The sequence below is a fragment of the Clupea harengus genome, chromosome 5 (genome assembly GCF_900700415.2).
Source record: "Clupea harengus chromosome 5, Ch_v2.0.2, whole genome shotgun sequence".
Taxonomy (NCBI): Eukaryota; Metazoa; Chordata; class Actinopteri; order Clupeiformes; family Clupeidae; genus Clupea; species Clupea harengus.
This window is the reverse complement of record NC_045156.1, coordinates 6,619,720-6,636,548: the sequence shown is the minus strand read 5'-3', so window position 1 is coordinate 6,636,548 and position 16,829 is coordinate 6,619,720. Positions and strand designations below refer to the sequence as shown.

The 16,829-nt window shown below is 46.0% G+C and overlaps 1 protein-coding gene across 24 annotated transcripts in view; it reads right to left on the bottom strand.

The window, feature by feature from the left end:
- The window catches only part of cadpsa (Ca2+-dependent activator protein for secretion a), a 101,673-nt gene that overhangs the window by 4,843 nt on the left and 80,001 nt on the right, over nucleotides 1–16,829 (bottom strand). For 13 of the 24 annotated variants that reach the window (XM_031567509.2, XM_031567494.2, XM_031567495.2 and 10 more), the window contains 7 exons: nucleotides 15,862–16,017; nucleotides 15,361–15,508; nucleotides 14,425–14,439; nucleotides 14,022–14,096; nucleotides 13,785–13,868; nucleotides 13,083–13,115; nucleotides 11,006–11,113 (listed from right to left, as the gene is read on the bottom strand). In XM_031567509.2, the coding sequence (XP_031423369.1) occupies nucleotides 11,006–11,113; nucleotides 13,083–13,115; nucleotides 13,785–13,868; nucleotides 14,022–14,096; nucleotides 14,425–14,439; nucleotides 15,361–15,508; nucleotides 15,862–16,017 (619 nt within the window). The remainder of the gene's footprint in view (nucleotides 1–11,005; nucleotides 11,114–13,082; nucleotides 13,116–13,784; nucleotides 13,869–14,021; nucleotides 14,097–14,424; nucleotides 14,440–15,360; nucleotides 15,509–15,861; nucleotides 16,018–16,829) is intronic. The other 11 variants (XM_031567499.2, XM_031567505.2, XM_031567506.2 and 8 more) reach the window with 1 other exon arrangement.

The window sequence follows — 16,829 nt, the reverse complement described above, 5'->3', positions numbered from 1 at the left end:
ACATTACAAGCGCGGCAAGCCATTACACCGCTAGGTAGTGAACACTCCAGGCCTACGCCTCAGTATGAGACAGACCTCTATGGAGGTAGAAGAACATTCAGGTGAGGGTTAAAAAAGTTGTTTGGTTAAGTGGAGCAAAAGCTAAGCTTCCGACAACAGGAAAGGGGTCTTAAATATCTTTAGAGGCTCAGCAGTGGCGTCAGAGAGCCTTGCACCGCTTTGATTCATTGAAAGAAAATAGAAGAATTTCTACCACAAAAGCCCTGCAGCTCACATGTATGCATAGGCGGAGATCACGGGGGGGACGGGGGGGACGTGTCCCCCCCTACCATAAAGTTGTCCCCCCCAACAATCATTGGAAACAAAACAATTTTTTTTTTTAATATAGTAATTTGAAATAAATGCACGACAACACAGGTGTGCTAATTATAAACGTAAAACAATGTGTTTTTAAGTTTTGAAAAATCATGATCCCCCTATTCCTTAAAATGGTTTGGTTCACATGCTGTTTCCACCGGGCGGGGCTACCGGCAGCTCCGTGTTTCAGTCAATTAGCCAAGTAGCTACACGGTCAGACAGTGAGACTGTTTCCTCCTCTCTCCCACTGACGCAGTTAAAGTTTTTTCTAAACTCCTTTTACGAAGTTACAATCGATATGCACAAGTATACATAAGTTTAATGATGGATTGACATGACAACGTGAACGTTTGCTGATAATAACACACGCATGCCGGTAATTAACACCGTTAGGATAGCTAGCTAGACAGTTAGGACACTGTCCTGTCAGGGGCAGGTTAATGTTAGTTAATAAAGGTAGGTCTACATCTCAGTGCCTCTCCAGATTAGTTAAATTAACTGAAGGTAAATTCATTTAATCTTTCCCTGCGGTGCCTGAACAATGCTGGTATTGGATATATGTATCTGCAATCGTGATGACCGTGAGATGCGGATTCTCCCTCTTGTATTGTGTAATCTGTAAATTCTCGCCTCAAATGTAAGCGTGTTATCCACCATATATCTATGTTTTAAATGTTATGCATATCCCTCCATTGCAGTATGAAGGCCCTTTTGATGGCTTCTAGGCGGAATCAGGTTCTTTTGTCTCCAAAAGTTGTCTCGAGGCTCTTGGGATATCGTTTTGACACTGATAGCTGCCATTGACTAGTCAGCTCGGATAACTTGTCCGAGTTAGGAACAGTAAATATTGGTGGCGGGGCTTATTGATAGGTCAAATTGAACTGTTTTAGAACTTATTTTGAGCATCAAGTTCTCTTGAACTTTGGACATTATTTGTCTGTGAGTAGATATTTTGTGTTAGTACATTTAATGCCATTTAGAGGATTTAAAAATGACTTCGAATTTCTGTTTGTAAATGTTATTGAGAATTCGGTATTTAGCAGCTAAGTTATGCTAGCTCTCGTGAAAGCAATTTTTTCATGTCCCCCCCCCGGAATTACTCTCCGAAATTTTACCATGTATTGTCCCCCCCTACAATGAAATGGGATCTCCGCCCCTGCATGTATGTGTGCATTTTAGATCTGCTGTAGCTCTGTAGACATTCGACCATGCTGGGAAAACACTTGAGTCGCTCTGACTTTGGGCTACTTTTAGAGAGAGGAACTAACAAGTGCACTGCAAGATTCTGTTTCCGAGCTTGTGAAATGAACAGTGATGGCACCCACGCTTTGTTCTTGCATTGAACTTGCTTTATCTCTCTCTCTCCGTCTCCGTCTCTGCGAGCGCATCGTGTACCGTGCCACTTTTTGGTGAATCTGAGGACCAGCAGGGAGCTGGCAGGAGCTGCCAGCCAAAACACGCGTAATATGGCTCTGAATACCTAATGCCACGCACGGATATGAAGGACCAAAAAAAAAAAGAGATGAAAAAAAAAAGAGAGATGAATCTGTGATAATCTAACGAGTTCCATCTGACAGTAGAGGCCTGGCCTGCAGGAGGATGCGAGGACCCAGGGTTGGAGGTGAGGTGCGCGGGTAGGGGGGCATCTGCGGTGCGGTGGAGGTGGTGGAGGTGGCGGCGACGGCATGAACACATGAACACATGAACATCTGCAGCCCTTGGCACCCGCGAGCAGGGGGCACGGAGAGGCTGGGCGACCTCCTGCCCCCTGTAACACCCTTCCCGCACACACACACACCAGGCCTGCTTCCCCCAATCATTACACACACACACACACACACAGACACACACACATACATGCACACACACACAATCCCTCACCCCTCTCCGCCTAATGCACAACACCCTGCTCCGTTCTGAACCTCCCATTCACACTCATATCTGACATGTTACAGGAAGCCATAGCGCTTGGCAGGGGGGCAACAAACAGCATTCAGTGTAAGTCTGTGCACTCTCTCCTTCCCTCACTCCCTCTCCCCCCCCTCTCTCTCTCTCTCTCTCGCTAACACACATATACCTCTCACCCCCCCATCCCACCCACCCCAATTCCCCTCACTATGCCTTGCAACACGTTCATACACCCACACACACACACACACACACACACACACACACACACACACACACACACACACACACACACACACACACACTGTCACACACACACACACACACATAAACACACACACCCTTGTCTGCTCTGCCCGCCTCTTGCACACCTGAAGGGTCTTGGCTTCTTTCTTGAGCCAAAATGAGAGAGAGAGCTGGTGAGGGGTCTGCTCAGGCCTTTGTTATGGGAGGAGAAGAGGAGGAAGAAGAATAAAAAAAACCCTGAAAACACACACACACACACACACACACACAGACAGACACAAAACAAGGAATGTTGAGGAGGAGGTGGGACCACTCCATGGGAGGTACAGGGGGATTACAAGCAACCTGTGACTCTGCCTCTTTCTGCCCTTGCTGGTGGTTTTGGGTGTGTGTGTGTGTGTGTGTGTGTGTGTGTGTGTGTGTGTGTGTGTGTGTGTGTGTGTGTGTGTGTGTGTGTGTGAGAGTGTGTGTGTGTTTGCTGGTGCTACACAACAGATTGGCCCTGCTCTATGCGGCCTGGGACCGGGTAGGGGATGTCCTGCTGGGACCCAGCTGTGTCTGCAATTAGCAGGAGGCATGGAATGATGATTGTTGCCTGAGCCGATGTTAATGCACACTGACAGAACAGCATAAAGAAGAGGGAGAGAGAGAGAGAGAGAGAGAGAGAGAGAGAAGAGAGAGAGAGAGAGAGAGGAGAAGTAGAAGAAGAAGTAAAGGGCTGCTGTGGCACATGTTCTGTGTGGCACTACTTTTTTTTCCTTTTCCAGGCCACCCCATGCTCTCGCTTTCTCTCTCTCTCTCTTTCTCTCTCTCTCTCTCTCTGTAAGGCTCCCTCTCTTTCACTCTCTCTATCTTACCACTCTCCCCCCCCCCCCCACAATTCCTCATTCTCTCTCGTAAGAAAATAAATAAATAAATAATTCTTTGAAAAGGGTGGAAAAAATAATAAAACCTTCAAAAATCCATTAAAGACCGAGATGTAGATCGAAGGCACAACCTTTCTCCGACCCTCCAGGCCAGGGTGTCTTTCTGCCCTTTTGTCTCCGCTTTAAAAAGAGCTGTCTGTTTGTTCCAGGCCCGGTCCAGTGGGCCCCTCAGCTCTGCCGCACTCTTCTTCTTTTTTTGGGGCAGTGCAGCTAAATTAGGCCCCCCAGCGGGCGTCTGAGGGGAGGGCCCGGGGGTTGAGAAGTCTTTAAATCTGACTACAAGACATTATGCACTTACGACAAAGGGCCGGGGTAATCCTACCTGCTTGCTTTTCAGCGCTGCTGTTTGCCTGTTATTGTGTGCCTCATAGCTCGTGAGAGGAAGCCTATTGATGACGGAACTCAATTACCATGGTAACTCACACCGGTGACCCCCCGGTCCCCAGTCCTCGCTCCGGCCTTGTGTGTGACGGGGACGATCGGCAGACCAACCCGGAGAACGTACTTTTTTACATAGGGGAAATACGTGGCCCACGGTCATGTCTCGGCGATGTGTGTTCCCTCTGCCTGCTCTACCACTCCAGCCGCCCCATCCCACCACCCCTCCGTCCTCGCTCTTATTCCTCTTCCACCCGAGAAAGGCAAGGCTGAAAGGCGGGATTGAAGTAAAGTTTCGGGCTCAGCAAGCTTATGGGCTTCAAACTGTTTTGATTGTGCCGCTTGCACAAAGGGAAGCTGAGCCAAGATTTGCACGCTTCAATACAACTTTAAGTGGAACAAAACTCCACTGTGTCTGACCAGCCACTATTCTGTCAGGGGTGCAGCTAAGATAAACCCACTACACTCAGGATAAAAGAAAAAACCTCACTGAAATACACATTAATGAGTGGAGTGGAAATGGTTGTTTAAACAGTCCATATGAGCAATATTTCTCTATTTCTCTGTCTCGCGCTCTCTCCCACCGACATATACACACACATACAATCACACACACACACTATCAAACGTCTCTTTTCACTATGCATACACATGCTGTGCAAACACACACACACACACAATTAGATTTTATCGGAATGCTGTGTGCTCCGTATTGGGTATGGTGATTGCAAAATTAACACTTGAATATGATGTAATTCAATTCATGTCATTACCCTTTAAATTGGATATACCAATCAAATCTTTTACACAGCGCTAAATGAACTGGCAGTGTCCAAACAGAGATGCTTTCACTACCAAACACGAGCACTGAGAGAGAAAGAAAAAAGCGTTCGAAAAAAAGCAGAGTGAAAGAGCTTGTTGTAATGAACTAAACGGCGGGAATTATAGTCTGTGCCGTGTCATTGAGTAAACACACAATAACACCAGAGGGAAAAAAGCAAGAGAGGGAGCAAGAGAGAGAGAGAGAGAGAGAGCAAGAGGGAGAGAGAGAGCGAAGAAAAAAAACAAGTTAGAGCCCGGGCAAAGTGAGCCATTCTGCTCACAAAGGAACGCTTAGAGTCGGATTGAGGCGCACAGAAAGAGGAGTAAAACACTTGTGGGTCCGGGGGCTCTATAGACGGAGCGAAATGGAATAAGCCAGCAAGCACTTGAGAGTCCCGCAGAGCACCTGAATGGGGAGGAGGAGAGGGAGGGAGGAGGACAGGGAGGAGGGGGGGGGGGGGGGGGGGAGTAGAAGGAGGAGGAGGAGGTGGGGGGTGGGGTGGGGAGGGGAAGGTGAATGGCCTGCCTTTTGGGACCAATTTGTCTCTTTTCACTCCCTCCCTCCAGCCTCTGCACTGACAGATGTACAAAGGCAGAGCCGCACTGAGCCACTCCTCACCATGCACTAGCAAGCAGCTGTCACTTTTGTCCGACAAGTTAATCAACCAAATGCCACCATACCTCCCTTTACATTACACGGCCAGAGACAGAGAGAGAGAGAGCGAAAGAGAGAGAGGGAGGGGGGGGGACTGGAGAAAAAAGAGAAAAAATGTGGGGTTACATCACCCACAAAAAAACAAGGTTACAAAGCTTCCAACAAAGGGTAATATTTATTCAGATTCAATATCCTCTGAATATACATATGTCGCCTGGTTAAATGGCCCCCTTTCTGCAGGGTCTGCCATTACCATTAACCTCTGGACTGAAGGGCCTGCCGCCGGGCTTTCGCGTCTCACGGCCAAGCAAAATGAGAAAAAAAGGAGCGGAAAAAAAAAGAAAAGATAAAATCCTCTCAGCCAGTAATTATGGAGAAACTAAGCTGCTTACAAGTGCCAAGGCTTCATCAGGAAGGAAACGAAACCCCTTTAACGTATTTTGAACGGCAACAGTGTGCATCTACCTGTTTCTTTAGTCTTTTTATTATTATTCTGACCCACTAGCTTTCCGATTACTCATCTAAAGCCTCTTTTTTCTCAATTGATTTATTTCAAACTAACAAGATTTGGAAGCGGAATGTAAAACAATAAGAGGACATCGAGTCTCAGTGTTGGATGTATGCAGAAAAACACATTTTTTTTCATGTCTAGAGTTTTGAAACCACAAAAAAATATTCATTGTTTTTTAAGTGTTGATTCTTGTATCGGTATAATTGTATATGCAATTGACACTTTTTGAGGTGTCAAGAATGTGGGGATGTTGTTATTTATTTTATTAAACATATGGCTATACATAATAAAAACAAACTCCAGTTGAAAATGTTTGAAATATATTCATATACTCAATTATTAACTAATGAAATCGCAGTACTTTGCTTCTAATATTTGAATGGATAGGCCATTTTCCCTCCTGTATTTTCAGTACTGAATTTCTGCCAGGCATCAGAGTGTCATGCTTCTCTTTTGAGAGATTGTCCTTATAAAAAGTCGTTGGTGAGGGTAAGGCACAGGACAAAATAACTGGGAGCTACACCAGGAGGGCAAAGCAATCCGAAAAGATTTGTCCCCCATGTCCCTCAAAGGCAAGCCACTCGCGGCCAGGTTAGGAGCTTTTTGGATTTTAAATGAACAGTCAGCCTCACGGAGAGAAAAAAAAGACTAAAGAATGAGAGGAAGAGAGGGAGTGTGTTTCTGTATTTTATTTTTCCATCCCCCTACCAGCCGCAGCAGTCACTGATGTTTGTATAACTCTACAAAAATATTTGCTCAGCTAGACTTTTCAACTTGATTTTATATATATATATATTAAAAAAAGATGTACCCGAGGAACTCCATTGAATCAATCATAAATTCTCTTTTCAATTTGCCTTTGCGTAAAAGGCTACAAACCCCGTAATACAGATGAACTGAAAAAATAAGTGAGTGTCACAAAAAATGCACAGTCGAGTGACTCTTGCAGTCAGTAAGTGTGTGAGCTGCGGCCAGGTTTGCGGGCACTGGAAAGGGCATGCCGTGATGTTGCGGCGGCTCACTGCTGATCTCCGGGTCACTGGCTCAGAGAGTGTTAACTTTGCGTGCGGCCTTAAAGTTGATTAAACTGTTCACTTGGGTCAGCGCTTCATGAACTGAGCCTGTAAAGTGGTAAAGTGTCCCAGACAGTGAAGTGGTATTACAGGTCCTAGGGAACAGCAGTCACAAGCCGGCAGTAGAAGCAGCAGCAGCAGCAGCAGCAGCAGCAGCAACAGCAATCTCAAGTCCCTGCCCCCCCCCCCCCCCCCTCCGTGAGCTGTGAACCAGTTTGCTGTGCTTGCTGATTAAAAAGTTTTAACGTCGTCATAAAGTGCAATCTCGCCCAATCTGATAACTGCCAAGGTCAACAGAAATGCTACGAATCAATCAATGAGGAGGGGACTCTAATCCCTTGGGAGCCAGATTAAGTGTATAATTGACCCATGTAATCCGCGTATCTGTGGCCGACGGGGACCTCGGCTGGCACAATGCCCCGTGTAGACGGCTCGACCCGCGGAGCGGCCAGTGTATCAGTGTAGAGCTGGGGTCTGCTCGGAGATAGAGATGGCTTTTTTTAATCAATGATCTCTGCGCCGGGCCCGAATTAAGCAGATGAGCCTAGCCCAGTACGTTAAGCACAGCTGTTTTAATCCACATCCCCTCAGCTGTTCTTTCAAGGCCTAGCAAGGGGAAGGCAACACGGAGAAATTAATTTTGCTCCCCCCCCCACCCCCTCCTTCCTCTCTTAAACCAAACCCTGCCCCTTCCCCGCCCTCTACGTGTCACAGACTCGCGCTGCAGCGAACTTAACTAATTTCGCTGTCTGAGAGTTTCATCTGTGCTCTTAGGCAGCTTGGGTTGCTTGCAAAATTGGTCCTCTGTTAAAACCCATGGCCCAAAACGCCATCTATATGCAGGGGAGCAGTAACAATCAGCATAGCTCACTATAATAACACCACAAACAGCCACAGACATGTACTGATTGCTGGTGGCTATTGCAAAAAATAAGTGATAATCAGACAGAATAAAGCACCTTGCAGTTAAGTGGTTAGGTATCAGTAACTAAAAAAAAAAAAAAAGATCACTTATAAAGTGAAAGTAATTTTTGCATGTAAATTACTTGGACAAATTAAAACTCAAACTGCCAAACAATTTCTCCAGAATACAGCAGTACACACCTTCATTGTTTTCCCTTCTTAAAACGAAACAGCTTCAAGGGATTCCTGATTTGGTGTGGTAATGCTATTGTTTGTCCAATGTGGTATCATTCACACTGCAGCTGCATTGTGTTTTCCACTCCATATGGCCGATTGCAGCATTATAAAATGGAATTATGAAAGCAGACTACAGACATATTTAAAATGAGGGAGTCACATGAATATAATCTTCTTATTGTGGTTAATATCGCTTGTCTGTGAGAAATCCATGTTTTGAACCCAATTAACCCCGATGGACACAAACCGTGCACGCTTCAAAACCTTGACTAGTCCCGAACAGATAGGCAATTATAGCAGTGCCCAAGCACTATTCAAGAGACAGCAGATTAGCGAACACTCTTGGGGGAGAGGGAAGTCAAAGGGCCATCCCACATCCTAAAATCCCGCCGGCCGTTGCTTTTGTTCAGCCTGAACGCCCTTCAGAAATATGAATGGAAAACGTGAGTCTGGACTGGAGAAATGAAGACGCACCAATTGAGAAAACCAACTCGTGTTCACACATGCAGCACAAATGTCCTCAAATCAGGCTGTTCTCAATCCAACTGTTCTGATTCAGTGGCCAGTTTCGACAAATAAAGTGCGAACCAAAATAATCACGGTGGTGAGTCATGGAGACATTTGTTTAGCGTGAAGCACCTCTACAAATTATTTACTACTGATGATGAAAAATAAATTAGGATCAACCCCTCTTCTCGACTTACACAGGTGCCCTGAAAAAGGGTCACTCCATTGATCCTTCATTCCACAACCTTAAAGGGATTTTTCAACAGTTTTTTTTTTATCTTTTGTACATATGTGGCCTTTAAAGGTGCACCTATGAAAATAAAAATGGGAAAATGTCCTTTGAGGGTAATTCTTAATCATCTAATATACATATACATTTGGAATGAACCAATAGCATACGGCCTTTTTAGTTACGGTCGGGGTATGTAGTTTGTTTTGACCTGATTTTCCCTTCCTTACCATGTGTTTTTTAAGAACCTTAAAAGCCGACCTGTGTGCCCGGCTTAAAAACAACAGCACATAGTATGATTGGCAGTGGAGGATGGTGTAATCTTTTCAAATAAAATAATCACCATGAAGGAATAATAATAATAATAATAATAATAAAAACATAAAAAAATAAATAAAAAGCATACTGATAAAATCTCGTCAGTGACAGGGCCAGATCGGATATAATTTCAGCAGACTTTTTTTATGTTCTTGCAAAGGTTGTTTTGAAGGATTTACCTCTGGGCCTCGGACAGTGTAGTGTGTGCCGAGGATGCATGTATGTAGTATGTGTGTGTCGGGGAGGAGGGTGCTGGTGATGTAGGTAGGGGGGGGGGGGGGGTTGGGTGGTGGCTTCAAGGTACAATCTGAAAGAGCTAGGTCGTGTGTGGGGGAGGAGTGTGTGTGTGTGTGTGTGTGTGTGTGGGGGGGGGGGGGGGTGGTAAAGGGGGCAGAATGCCTGAGTGAGCACGCATGGGGTAAATCTCTGAGGAGGAGGGTCATGCTAGTAGATGTACACAGGAAGATTATTTGACTCGGAATCATGCCACTTGACATAATGTGATAAAACAACTCAACATGAGAGATAAGTTCCACTTTAATCAGGCGAGAGTGAAGGAAGATCAGGAGAAGGAGGGAGAGCACGCAGGAAGGGGGAGAGGAACAGAGAGAGAGAGGTGAAATGACACAGAGAGGGAGAGAGGACAGAGAAATAACTGGAGGGGTGGGATAAAATGATGCCTGTTGTTTTGGCATAGGGGTAAACAAAAGCAGATGCACAAAAACAGAACAACAAAAGCTGAAGATGAAGCATGAAGTTTGTTCATATTGAACAAAGCAAGTAGAGGGGGGAAGAAATAACAAACAAGTAGCTCAAATCTCTTTTTGCCAGTCATTCCAAAGAAGACAAATAGAGAGCAACAGAGGAGTCGGACGAGAGAAACAAGCTCTCGTCCTTTCCCCCCGAAAAACACACAGTGGCAGTCCAGACGTGGTAAGACACCAAAACACAGCGGGTCAGAAAAGAAGCCACAGTCAAACACGAAGTAGAGACAGCTTTGGCACAGTCAAGACAAACCAGCAGCGCCTCGTCAAAAATGCAAAGCGAACAGACCTTGCTCAAAAGATAGCAAACAATTTGCTTCACATGCATCACAAAGGATTATAACCCTGATGGCTCTGGCCATCACGTAAAACAGTGTTCTCCCTCTCTCTCTCTCTCTCTCTCTCTATCGCTCTCTCTCCCCCTTCCTCCCTCCCTCCTCATTCTTTTGCTTTCTTTAAGCTTGCATGACAATGAGCCTGAGGTCTGAAGAGCACCCCTCTATTTGTATCCGCTAAGCAGAAGATTTACTTAAGAAATGGGGCAGTTCCCCATTAAATGAGGTCTTTACTTATGATGTGTTTCTGCAACTCTGAGTGCCTCGCCTGCTCTTTACTACATCAAATAATTATAAAAAATAAAATAATGAATCAAAACCATTACAGGTAACACTATCTGTTGATCATTTCCTGCTACTCTGTGATGTGTGTGGTGTTTGTGTACTTTTTCCTCCTTCTGTAAACTAGAGCATTGCTTACTTTGTGGGATGATTGAGTCCACGGCCTAAGCCCTGTTTATTGACCCTTTGTGAGAGAACACTGCTCAAGATAATCCCTCTCCAGGTTTCCGCACATATTGGTCACAAAGGAGGAACAGTGTGAAACAAAGGTGCCAGCTACTCAGACACAAACCAGCGCACGCTTTTGTACACTGGAATAAAAAAAGGGGCTTAGAAACAAGAAACAAGTAAGGGGGGGATGGTAAAGAGACAGATAGCCAGAGAGAGAGAGAGAGAGAGAAAGAGAGAAAGAGAGAAAAAAGAAAAAAGACAAAGCTGTAGCTAGCGCAGAAGCAGGGCCTCAAAATGTGACTTATCCCTCTCATCTGGTTGCTATGTCACATTTTGGAGGGCCTCCTCCTCTGTTGGGGAGGAGGCGGCATTCGTTTACTTACATCAAATAACCTTTCTATGTACATCTCCTCATGGACCTTATCCCGCAGCATGTCCTGGGAGTGGCGGACGAAGGTCACATAGCTGTCGGCAATGTCCATCCCCGGCTTCTGCAAGACAGAGCAGACAGGGAAGGAGAGAAAGAAGGTGAGAGGGAGGACAGGTAAGACAGAACGGAGACAGAGACAGAGAAAGGGACAGAGACAGAGATAGAGAAAGAGACAGAGAAAGGGACAGAGACAGAGACAGAGATAGAGAAAGGGACAGAGACAGAGACAGAGACAGAGACAGAGACAGAGACAGAGACAGAGACAGAGACAGAGAAAGAGACAGAGACAGAGACAGAGACAGAGACAGAGACAGATACAGAGACAGAGACAGAGACAGAGACCGTTTCAGAATGGGCTCAGAAGGGCAAACAGAGGAGCACAGCAGAACTCTCTCTTTCTCCCCCTTCTCTCTCTTTCCCACAGGAAACATATAAAACATGTATACATTTAGAGGCCTAAACTCCTGTTGTAAATATTTAGATATCGAAGTATTTATTGTGTGGCTTGACGATATGTTAGGTGTTTGCACATCTGTTTTGTATTATTAATTGTTATAATACACCAGAAGGGAAATCAGGGCATTTAGAACAATGGCAAACAAACAGCATGGCAACAATAGGTTCTTATGCATTCCTATATACAGTGGCACATGATAATTGTATATGCATGCATAATCTATCAGCACTTGGTGATTAAGCAGACCCTGGGGCCTTATTAAAAGTGTTAACATGGAGGTGTACCATCAGTGGATCTGTCATCTGTCACATGTTTTTTTTGCTCTAAATTCATCAACAGTTACAACAAAGTCAGGTATATTGCGTGTCCACGTTGTCTGTTGCAAGCAGAAGTTCATTATCAAATTATAACATTGTTTTTATGAAACTGTCACAACTGAAGGTGGCACGCTATTGAGTATGCACTGTGTGAAAAGTGTCGCAACTGACGGTGGCACGCTATTGAGTATGCACTGCGTGAAAAGTGTTGTTTGGGGCTTGCTTCATTAGCCGTGCGCTTCATCCTCAAGAGGTGTTTCATTTGCAGCAGCATCCACTCAAGACCTGCAGATGTCCATTTCAGAGAGGACTCTCAAAGTGCCTGTATTGGCAAAACATGATATGTCAGATCCAGCCCTTGCGGAGTGAGCTGAGCAGTCAAAACTAAATTAGCGAGCACAGTGGAAATTTACTGGAAGACAGCGACATTTGCACTGATGGATATTCACATAAGGTGGCGCAGTGGCAACTGACAAGCTGGTTAAAAAATGTAAAAGGCGATCCACCACAACAGGGGAGATCAGGTCATCAGAATCCGTAATTGTCAGTCAATACGAATTGAACTTGCTTCACACGTTTCCAGGCACTTTTGAAAGGGTGCAAATTAACAAGTTCCTGCAACATAATTTTATTTTGTGCGTTCCGCCAAACAATTACCACAGACACAGAGATCTTCTTCGGGCCTCTGAGCCATAATAAAAAACAGGCCCAAAGCACGTGGACTAGCTGAAAAGCGACAGGAGATGGAGTCATTCATCGGGGCGACGTGTTGGCAGTTAAACGAGGCTCTCTGAAGTGATACTGGAGACAAGCGTGTGAGCGTAGCCTAGCCGGGCTTCGCTGCGGGGCTAACGGCAGGCTTTTTGTTGCACAACACTGAGAATCACAGTGTGCGCCGAGCGCGGCCACATGCCTCGCTGGCCATTTCTGCCCATATCCATATGAATGGCCATTTGTGGGTAAAGACAGAACGCCATCTGCACCCGCTCTTCCCATTCAAAAACTAGCCTGTCGCGAGCGCTTGCTGACTGTGAAGTGCCACCTGTCACAGATTGTATTTGGACGACATATCATAGGGATGCCACAACTAAGCGGTCTTTAAAGACCATGAGTCATGCACACAGATTAAATATGTGATACTAAGCCATTTGTATTGAATCACAAAGGAATCACAAATACAAACACATACACTCACAAAGAGACAAGAGACACGCACAAGAAAACAAAGAGGGAGTAACAAGTATGTTCTCACTTACAGGTACATCCACATATTTTGAGGCTGCTTTCACCTTTAGGTTGGAGAGAAATTAGAAAAAAGGTGAGGTGTTTTGCCAAGGTTGTATTTGAACATTGTCACCCCTGTTACTGAGCCACTTAGGATGACTACAAAGGCAAAGGAGGTGTCAGGTTACAGCCTCCTCACGAGCAACTCGTGTGAGTAATACCACTGAATGTCAACTGCTGTTTATCTGACATTAAAAATATCTCAACCTCCAACCCATGCCAAAATATCTCTAACTATAGACACTGTGCGAGGCCTCAATAAGATGAAGGAGATACAAGCAAAAGCACCATGTGTCGTAGCCCTGGGGCAAATCAAACACAGTGATCTCTGCTGAGATGCATAATCTAAATCCTTTTCCTTTGTATGTAAAGAGAAACTCTTTCATTGACGGGCAACGAGCAAAGCAAGTCCGTAGCACATGAACGAAAGCTATCGTGTGGCACATGGGAGCAATGTGCTAACCCACCCGTGTATGCGCTTGAGATCTTGCTTGTGGTATTAAATTAGCAAAAAAAGATCATGCCAAGTTATTAAATTAGCTTTAGTGCATATGTGACGGAGTTTGCTGGTTGCCAGCTGCTTGTCAGTGAAATTAGGGCCCTCTGTGTGTGACTATGGCCTTTCCCGTGTGTGATGACAGAGCCTCTGTGAAGAAAAGCACAAGGTATCTTACTGTGAAAGACAGAAAGGAGGAAAAGAGCGTTCCCTCGTCGTAGCGGGACAGCTTGGCTAGGACGCTCTCGAGAATAACCACAAACTGCAGGCGAGATGAGAAGAGGAGAGGAGAGAAGAAAAGAGAGCCAAAATGGCTGGTTATGTACGCCCCGTATCTCCTCTCCAGTGGCACATGTGTGGAAACAGCGGCACAGCGGGCACAACTAGCAGCCCTGAGGGGAAAATGAAAGGGTACCTTTGCAACCAGCAGGGTGATCATCTCCTTCACCGTCTCCTCAATGAGATTGTCGATTTGAGAGTGGTACTGTCGCTGCAAAAAGGAAGAAGTGTTTTCAATCTGGGGCTGGATGCTACAGTGAAGTGTGTCTGTGTGTGACAGCATTCCTTTTGTCTTGACATTAGCTGAAGATGCGGTTTCTGGGCAATTAACTTTGTCAGGTAATTATTACCGGGCTCTAGGTCCTACGGATATGAGAGGTCTCACTTCAACACCGTGAATAGTCAGAGTTATGTATCACATATGGTAATGGAATCAAAACAGTTTAAGTGTAACAGGAATGGGGGAAACTGTGAGGATTGTTAATTGTACATCGGGGACCTCGGGGTGAGAATTCAATTGAATTTTTAGCCGCACTTACCCAATCTTTAACAAACTTTGACAAGATCGAGGAAAAAGAAAGGAAATGAAAGAAAATAAAAGATAGAGCAGACATGGTGACTGTGAAAGACTGGAACAGCAAATAGAGAAGCTCATTCAAAGCACATGCAAAGCACATGCAGTCTCAGGAGAATTATGGTCAAGCAACAGAATAAATCTACAAAGCAAGTGAAACCATATAACATTGAAGGCAATAAAGAATTGTTGCATATACAGTATACCTCTGTGGTATATAATATGCATATTCTAAAAAAAAAAGATATACATTTTATTAATTTCTAATTTTATTCACACCTGCAAAAATGTCCATGCATTAAATAAAAAACAACAACACTGGAACAGTGCAAACAGCCACTACTAAAAAAGATCTTCCCAACTTCTGATTGATGCTCATCCTGACAGAGCAGTATGTGTGCATGTGTGCAGGGTGCACAGAGAAACACTGACAGGGGGCGGGGATGTGTGAAGAGGTAGTGATGGGATGGTGGGGAAGGGTGGTGGTGGAGCTGGCCTGAGCCTGGGAGGCTGGGAGGCTGGGAGGCTGGGAGGCTGGGAGAGAGATGGCTGTGAGAGGGATAGCTGGGAGAGAGATGGCTGGGAGGCTGGGAGAGAGATGGCTGGGAGAGGAATGGCTGGGAAGCTGGGAGAGAGATGGCTGGGAGAGGAATGGCTGGGAGGCCGGGAGAGAGATGGCTGTGAGAGGGATAGCTGGGAGAGAGATGGCTGGGAGAGGGATGGCTGGGAGAGAGATTGCTGGGAGAGGGATGGCTGGGAGGCTGGGAGGCTGGGAGAGAGATGGCTGGGAGGCTGGGAGAGGGATGGCTGGGAGAGGGATGGCTGGGAGGCTGGGAGGCTGGGAGAGGGATGGCTAGGAGAGGGATGGCTGGGAGAGGGATGGCTGGATGCTCTTGCATACCTCCTGGCCCAGCTCCATGGCGCACAGCTTGGCAGACTGGGCCTTGGCGTCCACCATCACGTTGAACATGGTGCATATTGACTGCGGCACGCGGAAATCTGTTGTCCGGCTGCTCCGCTGGAGCTTCGCCTCGAAGGCGGCCCGCGTTCTGTCAATAAGCACGCCAAGCAAAGTGAGCCACTGTGTTTACCAATCTGCTTTTGTGCTGTCTGTGTATATAAGTGTGTGTGTGTGTGTGTGTGGGTGTGTTTGTGTGGATGTGTGAGTATATATGTGTGTGTGTGTGTGTGTCTATTTGTGCATTCATTTGTGTTTCATGACAAAACTTGCCAAGTGTTACTGCTAACAAAGCCTGTTTTGTTTCCGCACAGCATTTTAAGACAGTCTGTAGCATCTATAAATGATCGCTGGCCTTTTGGAGTCGTGGACTGGCTCCCTGGTAGTGCATGCATGCATGCAGGCTTCCCAGTGCCTATGTGGCCAGCAGGCCCACTCTCTCACCGCTTCACACATGACTCAATCATGTCGCTGGACATCAGCTTGAGCCGGGTCTCCAGGTGTTTGCCGAACTCCTCCTCTGGCCAGTGCAGGTCCCGTATGAAGGTCTGCAAGGCGTCCAGCTTCCAGAAGAGGTCCTCCGATGTCCCAGACCCATTGCTATCGATGGTGGGGTAGAGAAAGACTGTTATGGGGGAGAACTACTACTAGTGTGCACAAGAGAACCATATGGGATTTAAAGGGAAGATGCCAGGGAGAAGAGAGGTTAAGGTTCACAAGCCATGATCATCACCATACAAGAGGGTTCCATTTGCTTTTTATTATTTTTACCATTTTTTTTTACCATTTCAAGGGCCAAATATTGGGTTGGTCATTCATGATGACTTATAGTTTCCAAAATAGAGGTTTTGAGTTTAAAGTTTGGCAAATTTTTTGAGCTGTGGTAAAAATAAATGGACATGTTAAGATGTCCTCCACAAATCAATAACCATAGCGGTGGGGACGCCTGGTTATTCAAGTAAGGGGGAAGAAGGTCAGGTCAAGGAGGTCATGCACAGTGGAGGGGGAAGGTGCTTCTAGGTTCTGGGAGGGGAAAGAGGGAGCACAGAGGGCCAGTGGGCTGGAGTGGTGAAGAAGGAAATCTAGTTTGGCTCTGGGGGTCTCTCAATGGAGCTCACAGCCGGGTGGCCCGCCTCAAAGGGACCTTGAGCTGAAGAAATCCAGCTGTGAGCCACCGTTTCCTCCGCTTTTGGTGAGGCAGGTGTCAGTCTGGCCAAACACAAGTGATTTGTGAAGGCATTCAAAGGGAAAATGGAAGGTGTAGAGCTTCTCATGACACTCAACCCCAGCCCCAGGTTTTACCAGAGCACACCATGCACAGGGTCGCAGGCATAGACATCCTCCAGTGGAATCAGACTGCAGGGGTTAAGGGTCATTGGGGAAGGTTTGGGGGCGGGGGTGGGAGTGGTAGG